Source organism: Oncorhynchus clarkii, chromosome 28 (assembly GCF_045791955.1).
Source record: "Oncorhynchus clarkii lewisi isolate Uvic-CL-2024 chromosome 28, UVic_Ocla_1.0, whole genome shotgun sequence".
Taxonomy (NCBI): Eukaryota; Metazoa; Chordata; class Actinopteri; order Salmoniformes; family Salmonidae; genus Oncorhynchus; species Oncorhynchus clarkii.
The window spans coordinates 6,275,802-6,301,438 of NC_092174.1; the positions used below are offsets into that span (position 1 = coordinate 6,275,802).

A 25,637-nucleotide genomic window follows, 5' to 3' on the forward strand; every position below is an offset into this window, starting at 1 on the left:
AAACAATACACTAGCCGGTCTCTAAACGCGTACTGTAGGTCCCATTCGTTTCACACCTTTACCAACTGTAAAATGTCCCTTCCACAAAAAGGGTCAAATGCGAACACCACAAACATGTCTTTCCAGCAGATGTACAGTACCAGCAAATATTCTGCAAGAGGTCCAAACAGAGTTCCTACACCACTTACACTACTTCCAGCAGAATCCAGCTGGCCATACGTCGCAGACAGGACAAGACCATTCGCCACAAGCACAAGCACAAGGAGTCTCTCAGCTTTCCCAGCTCACCATGCCAAACACCATTTCCAGTGCACCGAAGCCGGATAAAGGATAGTGTGGCTCAGCCTCAGACCATGTAGAACCACCATAAAATAAATATGGATCTTTTATATCGATCTTCGAAATTTGACTGCATTAATGGGAACGCCAAAGATATTTATATACAGTGCATTCGGAAAGTATTCAGACCCTTGACTTTTCCACATTTTGTTACGTTACAGCCTTATTCTAGACATTTTAGACATTTTTAACACATTTTCCAAATAAAAAAACAGATTTACATACGTATTCAACAACTTATTTACAAAAGAAAATTCCTTCGACCTCATGGCTTGGTGTTTGCTCTGACAACTGTGGGACCTTATATGGACCTTATATGGACAGGGGTGTGCCTTTCCAAATCATGTCCAATCAATTGCATGTACTACAGGTGGACTCCAATCAAGTTGTAGAAACATCTTAAGGATGATCAACGTAAACAGGATGCATTTTTGTTTTCTATTTTTAATACATTTGCAAAAAGTTCAAGGAACCTGTTTTCACTTTGTCATTACGGGTTATTGTGTTTAGATTGATAAGGGGAAAAGTATTTAATCAATTTTAGAATAAGGCTGTAACATAACAAAATGCGCACAGGCACATCCATTACATTTAGAACAATATTTAGCCTAATAGAAAGAAATATGGTATATCCCTAAACTTTTTCATAGTGACCAAAGTGTACAAATGTACCTAGGTACGTAGGCAGACAGTATCTAGCTACATCCATATCTATCAGGGAGGCTTAGACAAATATTTTTGTAGTAAAACCAGCTTATCAGTTTCAGAGATTTACAACAGTAAATTGCTGTATTATTGTTTCTCCTCATTGTTAGTAAACTTAGCTATCTAGTTTACTTGATAGCCAATAAATGTTACTTACATCTGTTTATAATATTATTTTGCATCATGCCTATGATTTTGTGAGTTTGAAAGGCATCCACTGTCATAATCATAACCAATGTCAAGCCTTGTCAATTATGTTACTGTAAAAAAGGCCATGCCTGTGCACGGTGACTTTCCCTACAGTCCCATTGGAGTGAGTTCTTCCCCTCTCAGGGGTCTATTACCGCCTCTTGGTTTCAGCCAATCTGTGTGCCCGAATGGACATTTGGACTCTGGCTCCTCCCACACTACCTCAGAGTGGTTATTGTCTTCAGCCAATTAGGACACAAAGTTTGGCTGGGGACCATGTTTTCAGTGTGTTTTCTAGAAGTGTTTGTATGTGCATCAGCAACGTAAATTGGGCCACTCAGGAACGTTTCTTTTCATCATAAATAACTCCCAGTCGTTGCCGATAATAGGCATACCCATAACATGATGCCGAAGAGTGGTACTCAGAATGTGTTGTGTTGGATTTGACCCAAACATAACGTTTTTTATTCATGACATAACGTTCATTGCTTTGCCAAATCTTTTGCAGTTTTACTTTTGTGCCTTATTGCAAGAAGGATGGAATATTCGTTATTCTGTACAGGCTTGCTTCTTTTAGAAAGTATTGTGAAGTAACTACAATGTTGTTGATCCATCCTAATTTTTTCTCCTATCACAGTCATTAAACTCTGTATCACAAAAAATCTGAACTCATCATGAGGGGACGCAATTGCTCGCGGGTCTGCTTACCGACACCATTCTGCTGGTGGAGTATACACACACCATTCCAACACAGAATAGCTGCTTTTTAACATATTTCATGACAATTATTTGTAAGGAAAACTATTTCACTCATATTGTAAGTAATTATAGGTCATGTTTCATAGAAATCTGGAAACACTGGACAATTACTTCAAGCAATTTTTTTATTGGAACTCCTGTTAGCCTTAGCATCATTACATACATTCCCTCCCAGGATATTTCAAGCCAGGGATCTGAAAAACAAGCACGTGCCAACAAGGGGCCCTGAACCATCTTTAGGCCACGAGATAGCACTCCTCTGAGGCCTGCTTGCCAAATCACTCCAATCGTCCTCCTCCTTGGCATCTTATAAGGGGTTATCAGCGAGCACTCACGTCTCTTGCCCTTGAAGCCTGTGGAATGTTTGCTGCTCGCCTTGTTTATGGTCAGACATGGCCCTGCAACTGCAGCTCAATGTCACTCACAAGCATCCAGCCAACCAGCTTTGTGGCAGGGCTAGTTTGTCCCTCGCTGGGGTTGCATTCCCTGCTGGTGTTGGCTCCACAGTAGCCACTTTATGTCCATGTGTCTAAGACAGCCTGACAGACTTTTTGCGTCATTTTGCACATTTTCTACCTTTTTCCCCCATCATAAATGTAAAAACATTGGATTTGGAGTAAGCGTTGACTGGACGAAGTTTCAACCATTGTGAAAACCTGGACGCATTAAGTAAAGTGTTACCGATAACTGAAACAAAACATGACAGAAATAGTATAACGCATTGTGTTTAATGATGAAGCAAAAAATTGCTGCCAAATAAATTATATAAAAAAATATCCATAAGCAACAGTTCTGATTTGTACAACAGAGCAAAATCATTTTCAGTAACTCAAGAGTATGTAAAGTTGTCTAAATGTGTTGTTTCAGTGTCTTCTCTTCTCTCAAACACATTCCCTGACCTTTGTATGTTTGTCATTTAAGACATATGTAATGTCATGAATATCATCATATATTTCATATGTTTGGAACACCACTGCTCTCCAATTTCAGTTTGAAAGAAGTGTTGAACAAAAGAAGCAGGAAAAAAGTCATACCAAATGGATTTAACCATTGGAAGACATTTTCAGACTCTTTGAAGTGTTCGTTTCATAATTTTCATAGATTGGTCAGTTTTTTTTTTTTCCTTTGTCATCACCAGTTGTTAGGAAGATTAATCAAGATGCTTTAGTAGAGAATGTCCTTCTGGTAAATGAATCATATTGAAAAAGCTAATGGTGCTCCCATCTTTGGCCTTACTTTGATTGAGAGACTATCCATAGCTATAGTATGTGCTGTTTATGTGTTAAATGTGTCTTGTGTATAGTCTTCTCTTTAAAAAAAATAGTTTTTTAAATGTAACCTTTATTTAACTACATAAGTCAGTTAAGAACAAATTCTTATTTACAATGACAGCCAACCAGGGAACAGCAGGTTAACTGCCTTGTTCAGGGACAGAACCTTGTCAGCTCAGAGATTCATTCCAGCAACCTTTCAGTTACTGGCCCAAGCTCTAACCACTGGGCTTCCTGCAGTATCTCTTCATGCAGGCCCAAATGCCAGTTACCGTCAATGTGATCAAGCTGGCAAGAATGTTGGTATAGTGCAAATTTCAACATTCATTATTTTTATGTACAAAGACAAAGTAGTTCAGAAATGAATAACAATAATCATATTTATAATAATAAACCTTGTTAATAATTATATTAGTGTTTGGCTCCAGTAGCTGGTCAAACCTATGTCTTTCAAGTATCTCTCAACAATAACAATACAAACATTTGAAACACAGACACACATTTGGAGAAAAAAAGTACTAAAAAAAGTCTACTTTGTATACAATTAAGAAACAAAACACATATAAAGAAACATTAACAAAAATACAACACATCGTAATACTTCATCAGTTGCATAGTTTTTTTTCAGGGAACTGTTCCATGTTCATTGCAGTGCAGAGAAGCAGGAATCACATTGCGCATAAACAGTGATAAGTAGTCTCACTCTGTCTCCATTTAACAAAAATATATGATGTATCTCTTTTTTATCTGAAAGTGCCACAGAGACTATTCCGATTTAACGATACCCTGTCAGATAATAAGACAAAACAGACACATCAGTCAAAGAACTCCCCAAAAATGTATTGTCCATCATACCAGTTATATTATGTCCATCATATCAATGGTGCCTTCTTATTATGGATGAGTCTTTTACTGCTCTGTACTGTCTCTTACGAGCAGCCGCACTCATCCACGATCATGTTCTGGATGTCCTTCTTGATGATCTTCTGCTCCTCGTTGTAGTAGAGCATGGACATGGCGCGTAGTCGCGTGGGCACGCAGCATGACTTGATGTTCTGGAAGGGCGCGTAGCCCCGCATGCGGTAGTGGTTAATGACAGTGGAGTGAAAGGACAGCGAGGAACCAGTGATGCTGGCTACATGGCTGGGGCAGTCACCCTCGCAGTAGTTGGCGTGGTAGCCTGGCGGCGCGATGATCCAGTCGTTCCAGCCGATGTCCTTGAAGTTGACATAGAACTGCCTCTTGCAGCACATGTGCATCTTGTCGTCGCACTCCAGGCCTCGTTTGGCACGGCGGTGAGCGTGTTCCTCCTCGCCAGGCCGCAGTACGACCATGAGGAATGGCCGGTGGGACTGTTCCCTCTCCCGTCCCGGTTGCTCGTCCTCGGTGGGGACCAAGACGGGTTTGGCACCCACCTCGGTGCACAGTGGGCAGGAGACTCGCAGGTCCAGGACTCTGCCACCGGTATCCAGCAGGGACTGGATGCTGCGTGGCACGGGGAGAGTATGCCAGCCGCTGCGCCGTGTGTCCACCATCTTCTCTGACACCAACTCCTCCTCCTCGCCCTGGGTCTCGGTGGAGGTGGAGGCAGAGCCTGGAGCTTTCGGCTTCTGCCGGCGGCGCTGCAGAAGCTGGATGTTCACTTTTCCCTTGACCCGCCCTGTCCCCTTGGCCAGCTTCAGGAAGAGCCACACGTTGGCCTGCTCCACCACCGAGAGCTCGCTGCCCTCCTTGGAAATGTCAAAGGTCATGGCAGATGGAGAGTTTCCTAGAGCAGGAAAGGGAATAGGGCATTTAGTCATCACAATGAGAGCAATGCTTCAAATGTTCACAGTCATTTTGGTTAGGCAACACATGCATGTTTTTGGGGCTCTGCTAAAAACAAATGAGTATGTTGAAAAAAGGCTGTACAGAAATGATGACTGGAGCTGTGCCCCTTTCTGTCCAATAATGTAATTTCTGAAAAATATTTCTGTCCTTTTAGGGAACCCCTTTTGGCTTAAGAGCAACACCAGAGGTAAAAGCCGTATAGCCTCTTTAAATCAATTTAAATGCTTACTCTGTGTATTAAATAAAGCTTTGGGCTAAATGAGAGATACACTATATGACCAAAAAAAGGTATGTGGACAAAAATCATAGTCATTAATATGGAGTTGGTCCCCCTTTGCTGCTATAACAGCCTCCACTCGTTCCACTAGATGTTGGAACATTGCTGCGGGGACTTGCTTCCATTCAGCCACAAGAGCATTGGTGAGGTTGGGCACTGATGTTTGGTGATTAGGCCTGGTCGCAGTCAGTGTTCCAATTCATCCCAAAGGTGTTTGATGGGGTTTAGGCCATGCCTGTGTGCAGGCCAGACAAGTTCTTCCACACCGATCTCCACAAACCATTTCTGTATGGAACTCACTTTGTTCAAAGGAAACAGGAAAGGGCCTTCCCCAAACTGTTGCCACAAAGTTGGAAGCACAACATTGTCTACAATGACATCGTAAATCAAATCAAATAATATTTTATTGGTCACATACACGTGATTAGCAGATGTTATTTTGGGTGTAGCGAAATGCTTGTGCTTCTAGCTCCGACAGTGCAGTAATATCTAACAAGTAACATCTAACAATTTACACAATATATACCCAATACACACAAATCTAAGTATGAATCAATTAAGACCATATACATATGGACGAGCGATGTCAGAGCAGAACGAACTAAGATACAGTAGAATAGTATAGAATACAGTATATACATATGAGATAAGTAATGCAAGATATCTAAACATTATTAAGTGAATGAGATACCGTAGAATAGTATAGAAAACAGTATATACACATGAGATGAGTAATGCCAGATGTGTAAACATTAAGTAACTAAGATACCGTATAATAGTATAGAATACAGTATATACATATGAAATGATTAATGCAAGATATGTAAACATTATTAAGTGACTAAGATACTGTAGAATAGTATAGAATACAGTATATACATATGAGATGAGTAATGCCAGATATGTAAACATTATTAAAGTGACTAGTGTTCCATTCCTTAAAGTGGCCAGTGATTTCTAGCCTATGCCTATAGGCAGCAGCCTCTAATGTGCTAGTGATGGCTGTTTAACAGTCTGATGGCCTTGCGATAGAAGCTGTTTTTCAGCCTCTCGGTCCCAGCTTTGATGCACCTGTACTGACCTCATCTTCTGGCTGATAGTGGGGTGAACAGGCAGTGGCTCAGGTGGTTGATGTCCTTGATGATCTTTTTGGCCTTCCTGTGACATCGGGTGCTGTAGCTGTCCTGGAGGGCGGGTGGTTTGCCCCCGGTAATGAGTTGGGCAGACTGCACCACCCATTGGAGAGCCTTGCGGTTGCGGGTGGTGCAGTTGCCGTACCAGGCGGTGATATAGCCCGACAGGATGCTTTCAATTTCGCATCTGTAAAAATTGTGAGGGTTTTAGGTGACAAGCCAAATTTCTTTAGCCTCCTGAGGTTGAAGAGGCTCTGTTGCTCTGTCTGTGTGGGTGGTCCATTTCAATTTGTCAGTGATGTGTGAACCAAGGAACTTGAAGCTTTTCACCTTCTCCACTGCGGTCCCGTCGATATTAATAGAGGGGTGCACCCTCTACTGTTTCCTGAAGTCCACGATCATCTCCTTTGTTTTGTTGACGTTGTATGCTTTAGCGTTAAGATTTCTCTTCACTGGAACTAAGGTGCCAAGCCAGAACCATGAAAAACAGCCCCAGACCATTATTCCTCCTCCACAAAACTTTACAGCTGGCATTATGTATTGGGGCAGGTAGCGTTCTCCTGGCATCCGCCATACCCAGATTCGTCCGTCGGACTACCAGATGGTGAAGTGTGATTGATCCCTCCAGAGAATAGGTTTTCACTGCTCCAGAGTCTAATGGTGGCGATCTTTACACCACTCCAGTCGACGTTTGGCATTGCACATGGTGATGTTAGGCTTGTATGTGGCTAGTCTGCCATAGAAATCCATTTCATGAAGCTCCCGACTAATAGTTTTTTTTGTTTTTTGGGGGGGGGCTGGATCTTGTGCAATGTTGGTTCCAGAGGCAGTTTGGAACACCGAGGACAGATGATTTTTATGCTCTACACCCTTCAGCACTCGGTGGTCCTGTTCTGTGAGCTTGCGTGGCCTACCACTTTGTGGCTGAGCTGTAGTTGCTCTAATACATTTCCACTTCCCAATAACAGCACTTACAGTTGAACAGGGCCGCTCTAGTAGGGCAGACATTTGACTAACTGACTTGTTGTAAAGGTGGCATCCTATGATGGTTCCACATTGAAAGTCACTGAGCTCCTCTTTAAGGTCATTCTAATGCCAATGTTTGTCTATGGAGATTGCATGGCTGTGTGCTCGATTTTATACACCAGTCAGCAACGGGTATGGCTGAAATAGCCAAAACCACTCATTTGAAGGGGTGTCCACATACTTTTGTATATATAGTGTATTTTGCATGCTATTGACAGTGGACACTCCATTCTATCCAAACTCCAGACTCTGTACAAGACTGTATTTGTTCAAGGTCTGTCATGTCTGATTAGGTGGGCTCGGAAGTATCTTCCCCAGTCACTTTGGAATCTGTTTACTTTGGAAAGCAATGGGCTGTGAGAGGGTTGTTGTGAGCCTGGTTACACTTTATAATAACCACCTAGTTACTTTCATGAAAAACGGTAGGTTAGGGTCCTGGAGATGCAGTGATTGGATGCAGTGTATGGTGTCCATATTAGGACAGCCTCATTGTCTGATATGGCTATTGTTCATCCTTAAACGCTTAACAAAATCTATTATAATAAATGTTATACAAACTTATGAATTTGAAAATAAATGTTTTCAAATAAAATACTAATACACTCATCCTTATTCATGAAAGCTCTTATAAAGTGTTATTTCTAAAACAGATCCCCTTTTAATCTCATACACTCAAACAAACTTGAGTTAATCAGAGCGTGTAGGACATTCTAACCCACAACACAAACTGTCTTATTTAATCTCTCTGAGTCCTGCAGGATCGAGAGGGCCTTTGTGGGTTGTTCACACGCCACAGTCCTGGGTCATGTCCAGTAGGGAGAACATTTTTTGAAAGGAAGAGGTAACTTCCTGAACTTGTCCAATAAGAAACGCTTGTTTAGGCCTACATTTTAAAACGGACCCAGGAGTGGTGGCCTGTCTACGGAGAGCTACTGAGAAGTCTCTCTCCACTGTCACCATGCTGCAATTGAGACAAAGTTCAACCATGTGCAACCCGTCACTTAACAACACGCATCCCAACACACATCCCCATTTGCCAGCCCATCTCACATTGCATACCTATTTTAAGGAAAAAGGCACAACGCTGGAAAGAGGCACAACTCAGACACTTAATTCAGGATAAAGTGGAGTTAGCCTGCCCAGGAGCAAGTTAGAGCTGAAGGATTTCTTGCCATAGAAATGTACCTGCATGGGTAAAAGGTGAGAAACCTTGGTGTCAACGGTTATCCCAAGTTAAACTCAGAATTGACCAAAGTTAGCTCGCTAACTCCTCTATCCCACGAAGAAGTATACCCCTCAGATCATGACATGGAATAACAACAGATAAATAATCTTTAGGTGACCACAACAATGGATACTTTGTCCTGGATTAAATTCAATTGTGCCCACGTATAGAATTCCTCCATTATATCTGACTAAATTCAAGTTCAACCCTCTCCTGTAGCACTTCCAATGTCCAGTATAAGATAACACTTCAAAAATGCGCAATGAGGATCTGCACAGCAAAAGTGGTTAATCATCTGTAATGTTGTAACTATTTGTGTTCAATACTTTTAACACACAGTGTTATTTTAACCCTCTAGTTTTTAAACACGTTTTAAAAATGTACACTCAAAAATGTCTATAGCTACCACGTTTGGTTCCTTGAAAGTTGTGGGAACGTTCGTTTTTGGTTTCACATTGGTTCTAGGAACAAAGCCATATGTTTCCTGACCAGTAAAACTGAATGTGTTCTAAGACCATTTGAGGAATTTTCGTGCATAGCTGGTGCTCAGCGGTGTCCTGGGAATCGCACCAAATTTATCACGGACAAATAGGACAACTACTTTAGCTAACCAAATAAAGCACAGTCACCACCAAAACAGTCAGATTTTTTCGGGAGTGCTTTGGGGGCTTTTGTACTGAAAAGGGAGCAACTCATATCTCTTATGAATATGGATATGCATGTACAGTAAAACCAAACAACACTAAATGTATCTATACTTTTTCGACAACAGAAATCCCTCCCTCCCTAGCAAGGCGCTCTATCTCTTTTTCCTTTTACTTGTAATGAATGAATGAACAAACAAAACAGGGAAAATAGAAAAGCTTGAAAGCGAAGCACCTCTAAATATATTTGGCTAGATAGCGCAGCAGATAAAAAAAGAAAAGCATCCTCATCTTCCAAGAAATCTCAGTCGGCGAGGAAAGACCATCGCCACTACAGGAATGTCATTAACGATGTGTTATTGGTTCCTGACTATTCATTCAGAGAAGACGGTAGTGCTGATTGCTGTGAGAGGTGGCAGGCGCCTCTCTCTCTCTGTCCCCTCCCTTCTCACTATTTTGGTCCTCTCCCACTCTCTCTTTTTCTCTCTTGGTCACCCTCTTTTTTCTCTTTCTCTTTATTCTCTCTCTTTTTCTCCCTCTCTATCCTCTCTCCTTCTCCCCCATCCCCATATCCACTTATAGCCTCCACAGTAATTATTTGGCCCCATATTTGGATGAATGAAGTGATTATGTACGGTTAGAAACCCCGCAGGTATGTCGGTCGGGCCCTTCGAACCCCCCCCCCCTGCGCATCGTTAATGCCCCCCTAATTTCACCGGCACTTTTTTTAATCCAAGGTTCATACAAAAGGGTGGTTATTTAAAGCACCAAGCCATTATGCACATTTATGTAAGCAAACAAGCAGGAGAAGAATGTGCTTGTCACATGCTGGTTGCGCCGCTCTGCTGCCATACAAGGCCAGCCCGCAATCAGGAGAGCCTCCAGAATCAGAGCATCCCCCTCGTTGCGGTGGCGTGCAGCGCATGAGAGCACACTGTTGCACGTGGAGGGGATACATGTTGTAGTTCCGATGCATTGTATTAAAACTCTCCTATTGTTGTTTTCGTGTCGTTGTCTGATCTCATCTCTGATTCATCCACTTCACACCTGCATATGAAAATTCCCAACTATAGATGTGAACGTGGTTGACGTATTTCAATCAAGTGGTTGACCCGCTGTTGTAAAATTCTGAAAACCGAGGCCTAAAATGCAAAAACCCATACATTAGGATACAGTTATAGTGTGAAGTTTTCTGCATCGATACAAAGTGCCACTAGACTTCACCAACCAAACGCTGGGTATAAATTAAACTGGGTTAGGTCTCATTCAGAGCCTGATCTTGTGGTAGCGTTGGTAGGACGACAGTAGCTTTAAGGCCGATTTCCCCCAACTGCCAGACAATTGATTCCCTGCAAACTCCCTGCCTAGAATTTCCCACAGCCAACAGCCCAGGTTTTTTTATACACACAATTACCAGGCGATTCAATCAAGCAGTATTAATAGACCAATAACAAAGAAAGTTCCAAACCTCTGGCAATAACAGATAGTTTTCAGTTCCCCCCCCCCCCCCCCCCCCCCCCCCCCCCAACTCAGAGCACTCCAAGCTAAATTCTTGCAAGATAAATATTTTTGGGGCAGAAGTAATGGAAATCTATTTCATGGAAATCTATTACAGTAAGGTACTTAAATTGTAACCCAGAAATGATTTGATAATGATATTTAAAAATGTATACGCTTACCCTAACCATAGCCCTAACCTCAACCCTTGCCACAATCCTTGTTTTAAACCTAATCCTAGCCTCAGCAAGCAGTTGCTTATCAACAGATGTTGAAATCGGCAAGACCAACAAAGTGTGACCGAATTCGCTACCATGTTTAAATTGACAAGACATACAGCGGAGAAATGTATATGATTTTCCTGGATATGGCTATGGAGAAATGAATTGTTACCATTGATGTGCCCGCACACATACACACTAACTCCAAGAGAGGAGGATGGAGGAACAGGCAGGTGCATGCACACACTAATACTCATAGTTATTGACACTCACTGACACACAGTTTATTGAGCATTTGAGAGAATATTAATTTAGTCATGAATTATAGTCCATCTTGAACTACATTTATACACATCTAGCATGTCACATAATTTACAATTCCTTGTTCTTAATCTAATACCAACATTTCATGTAACCTTTATTTAACCTGGCAAGCGGGCTAAGAACAAATTCTTATTTCCAATGATGACCTGGCAAACATATTTTGCAAAATCCTTAAGTGCCCTCTAGTAGCTGAGTACACACTGAAATCATTTTGAGTCAAAAGCCGCATTCGACACTCGCTTAAGCGTGGGGAACTCGTGCTAGCTAAGGATGCCAAGGCACGTGGGTAGCCGGTGCGCATAACCCCCGAACGAAGAAATTGCAAAGGGACGTCAATAGTTTAATCTAAGCCGTGTTGACTACAAGTTCGAAGAGATGCCTTAAGCACCACAGACACACATCAATATTGAAACAGACCCAAACCCAGGCACACACATTTTACACATGCAGGTAGCACGTTATTTAATTGCCCGCTTGCATACTTTTAATTTAATTTTTAAATCATCACTGTATATTTAATAAATCACTGTGTGTTTATTTAATGAAAACAAATTCAAACTTATATTTTAATCATTTATTTCCACGAGCCTCCTTTTGCCAATCGAAATGCTCAGTCTGATCGTGATGATACAAATGTAAATATATTTACATACACAGCACTGATTGGTCGATAGGATCGTCTAGACTCTAGAGCCTACCCAACTTAGACCTTCAAAGTAGGAGGATGCATATGCAAATAAAAGATGACTGGTCATTGGTCAGAATAATCAGATCAGATTGTGAAAAATTCCATCCCACCTAAACAGGCTGAATTTCCAGGAGTTTTTTTTAAAGGCTCTTAAAACTAAAAGGGTTTTATCATAATTTTCACAATTACAGGGTGTTATTTCAACCTCACTAGTGTGAAAATATTATTTTAAAAGATTGAACATTTTTGGGACTGCACTGCCCTTTTAAACAACTGTTTCCACGGGTTTACCTGATATTTATCACGAAATAATTATGTGATAACAGTGAGTACTTTCAGGTACTATAACAACGGATTAATGGTGCTGAGTGGTGCTTCTTTAAATGAATCAAACAAATCAAGAAAGTAATTGATGTTATTACTGTAACTGCTAACCACACAAACATACAGAGGCACACAAAATCGCTGACTCACCTGGCTCGGCAAAGGTAATGATCTCGGAGGGCGGCTCGGGCAGCGCCGCCCACTCACCGCCAGCACCCCCCAGTCCCTCCTCCTGGATCTCCACCCTGCCGTCCTCATCCACACGGCCAACGTGTAGTTTCTTGATGGCGTTGAGCAGGGCAGCGCGTGGCACCGGGTGCGTGACGTTGGGCCGTGCACTCAGGTGGAGCATGTTGAGGATGTGCCGCTTCACCGCTTCCACCATGTCCGTTTGGCCCGAAGTCCAAGCCACAGATTCAGATGCTGATTCAAATCCAGGAGGGACCGGGTCATAACCCCTCGTCATCTGGGCCAGCACACAGGACGGACAGTTGGTCACCTGGGTCTCCTCCACCAGCCCCTGCTCTGGCATGGCCACATCCACAGCTGCCAGAGGTCCAGCCAAAGTAGGGGATCCACATCCTGTCTGAAGCCTGGCGAGAAGCAACGCCAGCACCCCGGCAAACGCGGCTAACAAGGGCATCCTGTGCCACAGAACGCCGACTCACACACGTGCACACAATACTTGGAGAAGGGTGAGTAGAGGACAGCAGCACACCGGACAGCTCTCCTCACCTTATCTCTCCCGATTCACCAGGTGTTGATGGGGTTTCACCGACACCAACAAAGCACTTGTGTGGGAGACAGAAATAACAAGTTTGAGAAAAGTACAATCCTTCTCTGAGTGAGGTGCTGCTAGCTTCAAAAAGTTGGATGTTGGAAAGTAGAGATTTGAGACCAGGCAATGCCCTTGTATTACTCCTATGGGGTAAAGCACTTTACCCCACTACTATCTTTACTTGGTCCTCACAAACCAGGTCTTTGCTCCAGTCCTCATAAACCACTTCTCTTGTCAATTCCAGAAAAGCAAGCTCTCTGCTTTGTAAAATCATTCCTCTTGTTTTGTCCAGTTGGTAAAATAAGGTTTACTGTATAAAAACAGAAACTCTTGTCCAGTCTTTGTAAAATTGAAGTGTTTGGGAGAGTGTGCACTCTAGTTTAGTCCTTGCAAAAAGAAGTGTGGTGGTGTCCTGTCCTGCTGATATGCACAGCACTGGAGAAGCCTCAGAGAGCTCACTATATCGGAGTTGAATGGCTTTGTCGAAGTGGGCAGGGTTAGAGTGCCTCTCACTCTCACCACTCTCTCTTTTGCCTCTCACTGTAATTATACCTCCCTCCCTTCCTTTATCCCTCCCTCTATACCCCCCATTACTACTGTGTGTTTCATTACTTCTGAATCACAACTATGTGTTCATCCTTTTAAATTTTAACTAACAAGTTCAACTTCAGGCAAACACAAGAGTCAGTGGGCAGGGTTAGAGGTCACCTCCACAAGTTAGTCTGTGTTTTTTGCTTGAATTTTCTTTCTCTGTTTTGCTATCTTTCTATATAGTGTCTGCATTGGATGGTTTTTGTAGCATGCTTGTGGGGTTTTCTTGCACGTCACGATGGAGGAGGCGGAAGAGGCACTGTGTGCGCACTGAGTCTCCCTGATTCATTCATACCACACACCAACACACACACAGACGTGTTCACCCTCATCCACATTTTCACACACACCCCAGCAAGCACATAATGTTCTGAGAACCATATGTTTCTTAGAGCTTGGGGAGAGCATGGTTGTCCTATGGTTATTTTCCCTAAACCTTCCCACAGCTTTCTGGTAATGGTGCAGGATAGCTGCTTGGCTTTGGAACATTCTCAGCACATTTAACGAACTACAAGTACTTTCTTACTTTACTTTTCCTAAAAGTTCAAACATGGTTACATTTAAATTCAGTTTTGGTAATGTTCTAGGAACGTTCTCCAACTGGTTTGACAAAGAAATAACGTTTTTCTGTGGGATATTTCGTGGCTCTTTTTAAAGTCATGTTCTCAAATTGTTCTGAGAACTTTAAGAAAACCACAAGAAAACTTTAGTAACGTTCAGAGAACGCTCTAAGAATGTTATTTAAAAACATATACATTCCATTCTCAGCATCAACAAAACGTGTGGTCAGCTGTGTTCTTAATGAGTGCTTGTTTCTTTTGAAATTGGGTCTGTTTGAATAGACTAAAATGAACAGCTTTGTTTGAGTAAAAAAAAATTATAATAACATGGGATGGTAGTTCCACCCTGGTGGCACAGTGGACTAAGTCCGTGGATAGAGAACAAAAGATCATAGGTTTGACCCTACTGATGCCGTGCCACAATAACAAATAAATGTGATTGCATGATTAATGTCTAAGCAAATTAATTCCCATGTGTCCTATCTGTGCTTGGTGTTCAACACAGTTAAACTAAGCTAGAAGTGTTATTTAATTACCTTTAAATAACCTATAATTTTCATTCTCAGAACGTTAATAAAACCATAGTAAAATATTCTCAGAATGTCCTTGAAACCTAAAAATCTATGTTCCTAGAAAAGGTGAAATGTTCACTTCTGTTCTCAGAATGTTAAATAGTTTCCCCTTTATACTAGTGAGGAAACGTATGGTTTTGTTCCCAGAATCAATGGGGAACCAAAAACGTACATTCCCACAACTTCCAAGGAACCAAATGTACTAGCTGGGATAAACCGGGCATGCCCACTGACTGGTCTCAGTTCCAGTTACAAAACACACACAGGTAAGCTATATTCATTACATACCTAGTGTCATCGTACCACTGATTTCACGTTGGATGGATTCTCTAGGGAATTTGTCTTCGACCCAGTTTCAAGTTTTAAGGTCACATGCACAAGTACAGCAAAATGCCTTTCTTGCAAGCTCTAAACCCAACAACGCAGTAGTCAATATCAATGTAGTACCCAAGAGTCAATGTAAAGGCCTCTAGGGGTCTACATCAGCTCATGTCACGGTTATGGTGGGATTTGGTCCACAAGACCTGGGCTAAAATAGTCAATATTTTTTATCAAACACTTTGAGTGGTTTATTGAGCCTGCGTTTGCTTCTATTTGGGACTATTCAATTGGCTCCATTGCACCAAGCAAGTTCATTCAAGCTTAAAATCAAATCAAATCAACTTATATTTGTCACATACACATGGTTAGCAGATGTTAATGTGAGTGTAGCGAAATGCTTGTGCTTCTAGTTCCGACAATGCTGTAATAACCAACGAGTAATCTAACCTAACAATTTCACAACAACTACCTTATACACACACAAGTGTAAAGGGATGAAGAATATGTATATAAAGATATATGAATGAGTGATGGTACAGAACGGCATAGGCAAGATGCAGTAGATGGTATCGAGTACAGTATATACATATAAGATGAGCAATGTAGGGTATGTAAACATATAAAAGTGGCATTGTTTAAAGTGGCTAGTGATACATGTATTACATAAAGATGGCAAGATGCAGTAGATGGTATAGAGTACAGTATATACATATGAGATGAGTAATGCAGGGTATGTAAACCTTATATTAAGTGGTATTGTTTGAAGTGGCTAGTGATACATTTTTTACATCAATTTTTCCATTATTAAAGTGGCTGGAGTCGAGTCAGTATTTTGGCAGCAGCCACTCAATGATAGTGGTGGCTGTTGAACAGTCTGATGGCCTTGAGATAGAAGCTGTTTTTCAGTCTCTCGGTCCCTGCTTTGATGCACCTGTACTGACCTCACCTTCTGGATGATAGCAGGGTGAACAGGCAGTGGCTCGGGTGGTTGTTGTCCTTGATGATCTTTATGGCCTTCCTGTGACATCGGGTGGTATAAGTGTCCTGGAGGGCAGGTAGTTTGCCCCTGGTGATGCGTTGTGCAGACCTCACTACCCTCTGGAGAGCCTTACGGTTGTAGGCGGAGCAGTTGCCGTACCAGGCGCTGATACAGCCCGACAGGATGCTCTCGATTGTGCATCTGTAAAAGTTTGTGAGTGCTTTTGGTGACAAGCCAAATTTCTTCCTCCTGAGGTTGAAGAGGCGCTGCTGCGCTGTCTGTGGTGGACCAATTCAGTTTGTCCGTGATGTGTACGCCGAGGAACTTAAAACTTACTACCCTCTCCACTACTGTCCCGTCGATGTGGATAGGGGGGTGCTCCCTCTGCTGTTTCCTGAAGTCCACGATCATCTCCTTTGTTTTGTTGACATTGAGTGTCAGGTTATTTTCCTGACACCACACTCCGAGGGCCCTCACCTCTTCCCTGTAGGCCGTCTCATCGTTGTTGGTAATCAAACCTACCACTGTAGTGTTGTCTGCAAACTTGATGATTGAGTTAGAGGCGTGCATGGCCATGCAGTCGTGGGTGAACAGGGAGTACAGGAGAGGGCTCAGAACGCACCCTTGTGGGGCCCCAGTGTTGAGGATCAGCGGGGTGGAGATGTTGTTACCTACCCTCACCACCTGGGGGCGGCCCATCAGGAAGTCCAGTACCCAGTTGCACAGGGCGGGGTCGAGACCCAGGGTCTCGAGCTTGATGACGAGTTTGGAGGGTACTATGGTGTTAAATGCTGAGCTGTAGTCGATGAACAGCATTCTCACGTAGGTATTCATCTTGTCCAGATGGGTTAGGGCAGTGTGCAGTGTGGTTGCGATTGCATCATCTGTGGACCTGTTGGGGCGGTAAGCAAATTGGAGTGGGTCTAGGGTGTCAGGTAGGGTGGAGGTGATATGGTCCTTGACTAGTCTCTAGTCAAGGGCCATATCACGGTAGTGATAGTCATTTAGCTCAGTTACCTTAGCTTTCTTGGGAACAGGAACAATGGTGGCCCTCTGGGAACAGCAGACTGGGATAAGGATTGATTGAATATTTCCGTAAACACACCAGCCATCTGGTCTGCGCATGCTCTGAGGACGCGGTTGGGGATGCCGTTGTTTAGTCTGTCTGGTAGCAAGACATCCTGGTCCGCGATGGGGCTGGTTTTCTTTTTGTAATCCGTGATTGACTGAAAGACCCTGCCACATACCTTGTGTCTGAGCCGTTGAATTGCGACTCTACTTTGTCTCTATACTGACGCGTAGCTTGTTTGATTGCCTTGCGGAGGGAATAGCTACACTGTTTGTATTCGGTCAGGTTTCCAGTAACCTTGCCCTGATTAAAAGCAGTGGTTCGTGCGAATGCTGCCATCAATCCACGGTTTCTGGTTTGGGTAGGTTTTAATAGTTGCTGTGAGTACAACATCACAGATGCACTTGCTAATAAACTCGCTCACCAAATTAGCGTATTCATCAATGTTGTTGTTTGACGCAATGCGGACATATCCCAGTCAACGTGATCGAAGCAATCTTGAAGCGTGGAATCAGATTGGCCGGACCAGACCTGAGTGCGGGAGCTTCCTGTTTTAGTCTCTGTCTATAGGCTGGAAGCAACAAAATGGAGTCGTGGTCAGTTTTTCCGAAAGGAGGGCGGGGGAGGGCCTTACATGCGTCGCGGAAGTTAGAATCACAATGATCCAGGGTTTTACCAGCCCTAGTAGCACAATCGATATGCTGATAGAATTTAGGGAGTCTTGTTTTCAGATTAGCCTGGTTAAAATCTCCAGCTACAATGAATGCAGCCTCAGGATATGTGGTTTCCAGTTTACATAGAGTCAAATAAAGTTCGTTCAGGGCCATCGATGTGTCTGCTTTGGGGGGGAATATATGCGGCTGTGATTATAATCGAAGAGAATTCTCTTGGTAGATAATGATAGAAGTCAGGTGAACAGAAGGACTTGAATTCCTGTATGTTATGATCACACCACGTCTCGTTAATCATAAGGCATACACCCACGCCCCTCTTCTTACCAGAAAGATGCTTGTTTCTGTCTGGCTGTACCGACTCCGATGGCGTGTCTCGAGTGAGCTATGTTTCCGTGAAGCAAAGAACGTTACAGTCTCTTATGTTTCTCTGGAATGCTAACCTTGCTCTGATTTCATCAACCTTGTTGTCAAGAGACTGGACATTGGCGAGTAGTATGCTAGGGAGCGGTGCGCGATGTGCCCCATTTCCAGAGCCTGACCAGAAGACCGCTTCGTCTGAGCCTTTTACGGGTCGTAATGATGGTAAGCTGACGTTGCTCTTATATCCAGTAGTTCCTCCCGATTGTATGTAATAAAACCTAAGATTACCTGGGGTACCCGCCAGAAGTTCATAGCTCAAGTATTTGAAGGAAAACATATACTATTTGAACCCAGGTGTGTTGACTAGTGAGGATCTGTTTCGTTTGCCCCTTTTACGGCGTCGTTGTTTTGGTTCGCCGGCTGGGATCCGATCCATTGTCCTGGGTGGTGGGCAAAACAGAGGATCCGCTTCGGGAAAGTCGTATTCCTGGTCGTAATGATGGTAAGTTGACGTTGCTCTTATATACAGTAGTTCCTGCCCATTGTATGTAATAAAACCTAAGATTACCTGTGGTACCCGTCGGAAGTTTATAGCTCAAGTATTTGAAGAAAAACAAATAGTATTTGAACCCAGGTGTGTTGACTAGTGAGGATCTGTTTCAAATAACTGGCCACACAAAACCTCTAGTTTTAAATGAAAAAAAAATTCTGGGTGAATATTGACAAACTGTACTCTATGCTTTCAATGACATTGCCCGTCAAAGGTCGCTAATGTCTAATGTGAACCTGATATTTTTTCACATTGTGCAGACAGGTTTGTCATTTATAACTAAATATACTGTATATTCTATTGTGTCATGCACAGGTTTCAAGCAGAACTGATATATACATTTTATTGTGAATAAAATATATGCTATCGTTTTAGTTTGATATCCATCAGTTTTATTGAATATCTAATCTGAAATAAACCAAATTATGTCTATGCCATTAGAATGGGACCACAGCTAAAACTAATCCCTCTTGTGGTAATGGTATAAATCTTACCTCAGAGGACTACAAACAGATATACAGAGCTGCTTCTTTCTATTCTGAACAGGGTTGAGATGAATTTCAATTCAGTCAAATTCAAGAAGTTAACTGAATTACAAAGACAATTTTCCAAATTTCTTTTGAGGAAAATTGGACTTGGAATTTCAGTTTACTTCCTGGACTTGACTGAATTTAAATGGAATTAACCTCTACCCTGATTCCATTTTACTCTATTTTGACAAAGTAAAAATCCGCTGTTCTGCCCCTGAGCAAGGCAGTTAACCCACTGTTCCCCGGGCGCCGAAGACGTGGATGTCGATTAAGTTGGGTTGGGTTAAATGCGGAAGACACATTTTAGTTGAATGCATTCAGTTGTACAACTGACTAGGTATCCCCCTTTCACTTTTCCTTTATTTTGGCTATGTTCCTGATATGCTATCTTAAATCATTCTCTGAAAACTGCCATTACTTTCTTTCTTTTTACCTTACTACTCTTTTTACATTGTCTTTCCCTCTTTACTCCCTGTGACCTCTTTTACCCCAATCCTTTTTCTCTCCCAGGTGGTGGTTGTTGGTGTTACATAATCATCTTTGTAAAATTAGTTGTGTAAAATCTATAAAAGGCTTGTGTAATCCCAGCCAATGACTTGGAAGAGAGGACCCTTGCCCAGTGCTATACTCACTTCACTGACATCCTCCGTGCTAACGTGATGTGAGTAGGTGCCCGTTGCCCGAGCGTGATTTGGTAGTGGAACGTGTGACAGCAACGCCTCTCCAACAGTTGCCGCTCCAGCTGACTCATGGCACATGCATATCATTATCGTGCACCATCGGGTGTAAGCGTGGAGAGTGCTGTGCCATCCATTCATGATGAGCACTTATCGTTGTTATAGTCTGAGTATGAGTGGCATAGCCTAAAATAGACCCTTTGGAGTGGATGGAGAAAGAGTTGGCTCTAAATGTAGTAGTTCATCATCAGGCAAATTACTGGCCAATTTACCTTCAATCAGTCAGACACAAATTTAAAAGGCTATAATGGACTTTGACTACGAGGAAACACTTAATCAAGCATTATGAGTGTTCTCATGAACGCCATTATACACTGAGTATACCAAACATTAGGAACACCACATTGAGTTGCAACCCCCCACCCCCCTTTTGCCCTCAGAACAGTCTCAATTTGTCAGGGCATGGACTCTACAAGGTGTTGAAAGTGTTCCATAGGGATGCTGGCCCATGGTGACTCCAATGTGTCAAGTTGGCTGGATATCCTTTGGGTGGTGGACCACTCTCGATACACATGGGAAGCTGTTGAGTGTGAAAAACCCAGCAGCATTGCAGCTCTTGACACAAACTATCATACCCCGTTCAAAGGTAATTACATGTTTTGTCTTGCCCATTAACTCTCTGAATGTCACACACACAAAACAAATCAAAAACTTTGCCACATGCGCCGAATAAAACAAGTGTAGACCTTACCGTGAAATGCTTACTTACAAGCCCTTAACCAACAGTGCAGTTCAAGAAGAGTTAAGAATATATTTACCAAATAAACTAAAGTCAAAAATAAAATAAAAAGTAACACAATAACAAGGCTATGTACAGGGGGTACCTCCCGAGTCAGTGTGAGGGGGTAGAGGTTAGTTGAGGTAATTTGTACATGTAGGTAGGAGTGAAGTGACTATACAATTTAACCTGTCTCCTCCTCTTCATCTACACTGATTGAAGTGGATTTAACAAGTGACATCAATAAGAGATCATAGCTTTCACATGTATTCACCTGGGCAGTCTGTCATGTTCTTAATGTTTTGTACACTCAGTGTAAAACTTAAACACACATGAAGGTGTTAGGTAGTCTTTATATCAGGCATTATGAATCCTTATGTATACCTCTTTGAAATAAAGTGTTATTAAATGTTCTAACGCACATATCCGGAACGGTTTGTCCGTGATTGGTATATAAAACCTGAAACCTCTCGTTTGATGTGTCACTGGTCTCTGGTGGTGCAGGACTTCCTCTCTAACAGGGGGTGGTGTGATGGGATTAGGGACTCCCTAGCATTCCTTTCTCCACCCACCCTGCCTTGTGACTCCCACCCAGATGGGGTGTGCTGGAGTAAGAGAGGAGGTGGGAGGTTTGTGTGGTGAGTAGGAACTTCCAGGAGGGGGCTGAGGTGTGAGAGTGGCTTCACCTTGAGTGCGACTCTCTACAATGGGTAAGCTGTGAGGATGCTTGATAGGGGGTGATGGTAGGGTGTTTTCATCCCACAGGACCAATTATGGGCCAAAACACAGTTATTAGCCGACCATCATCTGCAGTCCAGGAGCCCATACGACCATCAGGAGCCAGTTAGACAGTCCTCATAGAACACAGTTTGGGACGTCTTACGAACAGTAAATTAGTGGCAAATATCATATAGTGTGAAAGGAGCTTAAAAAGAAGAGCAAAAAAATATATCTGTAGAGTATTTAATTAGCTCTGTTTCAAACCACGAAGCTGACTCATTTTTACCACACCTCTGCATTACTACCACGTGTTTTTCAAGCAAGCAGGCTTTATATCTATCTACAGCTTGAGTGGGTTCCATTACACACTGATCTGTTGGAACTGTGACGCATGTTGATGATGTAATAGTCTGACATCACACCTCTGTTCCTGACTAAGGAGCCACCTTTGCGTTTATCTGCTCGTTAAAACGTGACTTACCATCCACTGCTATATGAACTATTGGCACCATGCAGAAACATGGCAGATGGCTGGTAACAGGAGGTATTGAGTCATTATAAGTGTAAATCTCTATGTTGTATTTTAGTGTATTACTGCTTTACACAGACAAGTGAGTCAGCAAACTAGAGGAAACCCTCTGCGTTTCTCAATCTAAATACGTAAATGTAATTTGCATTGACTTTTTAACTCCCTCTATTCCTCTTGAAGGGGTTTAGTATTTTACAACTTAATGTTAGATGGGTCCTCATCCTCAAAGTAGTCTATATGCCAGGTTAAACTGTAATCCGTGGTTCAGCCACTGGCTAAAGTTAGGAGAATATTATTTTGGCTTCCCCTTTAACATATATTTAGTACCATTTTCACTGTGCTGAGCCAAACCAAGCCAAACTGTGCTGAGCTGGCCTGGTTACACATCCATGATAGTTGCTGAAACTATGCTGAAAAGGACAATGTGAAAGGAAAATATCTGAGCCAGCCCAGTACTGTTTGGCATGATAGTGTGTAAAGGGTACAAGTGAATAATCCTGGTACCGCCAATCAAATGTGATGATTTCGGAATTGTTTTATACAAATGCTTTTCTCATCCAGGTGCTTTATAAAAACCAGGCCTGAACAAATAAAAACACTAAGCTACTTTCCTTTGCTGGTACACTGCAGCCAAAGAGAGCTCACCCATTTCTGTGCCAATTCACTTTGGTGACAAAATGAGCAGCGCCATTGAGGGCTATCACAATGTCTTCTTCTTCTTCTTCTCTATATATAAATAATGCTTTTTCTTTGGTATAATGGCATTCGCACAATTTTAATGTGCATGCCGCCACCTACTGTTGCCGGATGGAAAAAATATCCCAAAATCGGAAACGATCTGGGCGGGGGAAGAATATTCACACAAACTACAATTTTTTTATTAAAATTAAAATCAACCTACTTTCTTTTAAAATGTTAAAATCTAATCAGATCCCTACACAGGCTACAGTGACTCAGCTGTGAGGTATTGAAGTCCCAAACACATTTGGGCCACTGCCACAATGTTGGTACTTGTGCTGTACAGTTTATAAAACTGTAGCAATAAATGCCAAAAAACCCACCACCTTCACAATAAAAGTACCTGGTTCGCTTGACTGTTGAAAAACATTCAGATCAGGTTAGGGGGGGACATTCAACACAAAAGCTTCTTTAATGGTACTTTCTCCTTTAACCCGTTCCACTGCCTCTGCATAAGATATCTGATGGATAGCCCTGATCTCTGCCTCCTCAACCTCCTTTACCCTTATAGGGCACTCCAGGAACTCAGGATTGTGGTCCCCACCACAGTTGCATCATCAATCTTCTTTATTCCGGTCTTCATACCTTAACCGTCTGCAAACATTTTCTACATAACCATATCCTTTGCAGTTCTCACATTGTAATGGCTTGGTCATGAACACACTCACCACATTTTGTACATATCCTAGCTCCACATAGAATTCACTCCTTCAGTCAACCTCATTGGTTGGATTGAAGATTTTCTCAAGGCGCCCTCTTCCCCTGAAGCTTTGACAGCATACACCTTTATCACCCTCTGGTGGTTCAACCTGGACTCAGGGGTTGACGTAACATAGTAAAGTTAAACGTGTGTCCCTCCATTTAGTATGATACACTGCTCAAAAAAATAAAGGGAACACTTAAACAACACAATGTAACTCCAAGTCAATCACACTTCTGTGAAATCAAACTGTCCACTTAGGAAGCAACACTGATTGACAATAAATGTCACATGCTGTTGTGCAAATGGAATAGACAAAAGGTGGAAATTATAGCCATTTAGCAAGACACCCCCAATAAAGGAGTGGTTCTGCAGGTGGGGACCACAGACCACTTCTCAGTTCCTATGCTTCCTGGCTGATGTTTAGGTCACTTTTGAATGCTAGCGGTGCTTTCACTCTAGTGGTAGCATGAAACGGAGTCTACAAACCACACAAGTGGCTCAGGTAGTGCAGCTCATCCAGGATAGCACATCAATGCGAGATGTGGCAAGAAGGTTTGCTGTGTCTGTCAGCGTAGTGTCCAGAGCATGGAGGCGCTACCAGGAGACAGGCCAGTACATCAGGAGACGTGGAGGAGGCCGTAGGAGGGCAACAACCCAGCAGCAGGACCGCTACCTCCGCCTTTGTGCAAGGAAGAGCAGGAGGAGCACTGCCAGAGCCCTGCAAAATGACCTCCAGCAGGCCACAAATGTGCATGTGTCTGCTCAAACGGTCAGGAACAGACTCCATGAGGGTGGTATGAGGGCCCGACGTCCGCAGGTGGGGGTTGTGCTTACAGCCCAACACGTGCAGGACGTTTGGCATTTGCCAGAGAACACCAAGATTGGCAAATTCGCCACTGGCGCCCTGTGCTCTTCACAGATGAAAGCAGGCTCACACTGAGCACGTGACAGACGTGACAGTCTGGAGACGCCGTGGAGAACGTTCTGCTGCCTGCAACATCCTCCAGCATGACCGGTTTGGCGGTGGGTCAGTCATGGTGTGTGGTGGCATTTCTTTGGTGGGCCGCACAGCCCTCCATGTGCTCGCCAGAGGTATCCTGACTGCCATTAGGTACCAAGATGAGATCCTCAGACCCCTTGTGAGACCATATGCTGGTGTGGTTAGCCCTGGGTTCCTCTTAATGCAAGACCTAGACCAAGACCTCTTAATGCTAGACCTCATGTGGCTGGAGTGTGTCTGCAGTTCCTGCAAGAGGAAGGCATTGATGCTATGGACTGGCCCGCCCGTTCCCCAGACCTGAATCCAACTGAGCACATCTGGGACATCATGTCTCGCTCCATCCACCAATGCCACGTTGCACCACAGACTGTCCAGGAGTTGGCGGATGCTTTAGTCCAGGTCTGGGAGGAGATCCCTCAGGAGACCATCCGCCACCTCATCAGGACCATGCCCAGGCATTCTAGGGAGGTCATACAGGCACGTGGAGGCCACACACACTACTGAGCCTCATTTGACTTGTTTTAAGGACATTACATCAAAGTTGGATCAGCCTGTAGTGTGGTTTTCCACTTTAATTTTGAGTGTGACTCCAAATCCAGACCTCCATGGGTTGATACATTTGATTTCCATTGATAATTTGTGTGATTTTGTTGTCAGCACATTCAACTATGTAAAGAAAAAAGTATTTAATAAGAATATTTCATTCATTCAGATCTAGGATGTGTTATTTTAGTGTTCCCTTTATTTTTTTGAGCAGTGTATATTTACCAAATATATCAATAAATACATATATTTGTGACATATACTGAAAAACAATATAAAACGCAACATGCAACAATTTCACATTTCATATAATGAAATCAGTTATTAATTTCACATGACTGAGCAGGGGCGCAGCCATGGTTGGGCCTGGGAGGCCATTGATCCACTAACTGGGGATCCAGGCCCAGCTAATCAGAATGAGTTTTCCCCACAAAAGGGCTTTATTACAGACAGAAATACTCCCCAGTTTCATCAGCTGTCTGGGTAGCTGGTCTTAGAGGATCCTCAGGAGAA

At 42.9% G+C, this 25,637-nt stretch overlaps 1 protein-coding gene across 1 annotated transcript; it reads right to left on the reverse strand.

Annotated features, from left to right (window-relative positions):
* Window positions 1-2,137: 2,137 nt before the first annotated feature.
* On the reverse strand, window positions 2,138-13,756 carry LOC139387356 (inhibin beta A chain-like). Its single transcript, XM_071133489.1, has 2 exons — window positions 12,603-13,756; window positions 2,138-5,031 (listed from the first exon to the last, which is right to left on the reverse strand). The coding sequence occupies exons 1-2, from the start codon at window positions 13,093-13,095 to the stop codon at window positions 4,193-4,195; spliced, it is 1,332 nt and encodes a 443-aa protein (XP_070989590.1). The 5' UTR covers window positions 13,096-13,756; the 3' UTR covers window positions 2,138-4,192.
* Window positions 13,757-25,637: the final 11,881 nt, after the last annotated feature.

Coding starts and splice junctions, on each gene's coding strand:
- LOC139387356 (XM_071133489.1), bottom strand. CDS start 13,095: ATGCCCTTGTTAGCCGCGTTTGCCGGGGTGCTGGCGTTGCTTCTCGCC. Junction 5,032..12,602: donor CATTACCTTTGCCGAGCCAG/GTGAGTCAGCGA, acceptor TTCCTGCTCTAG/GAAACTCTCCATCTGCCATG.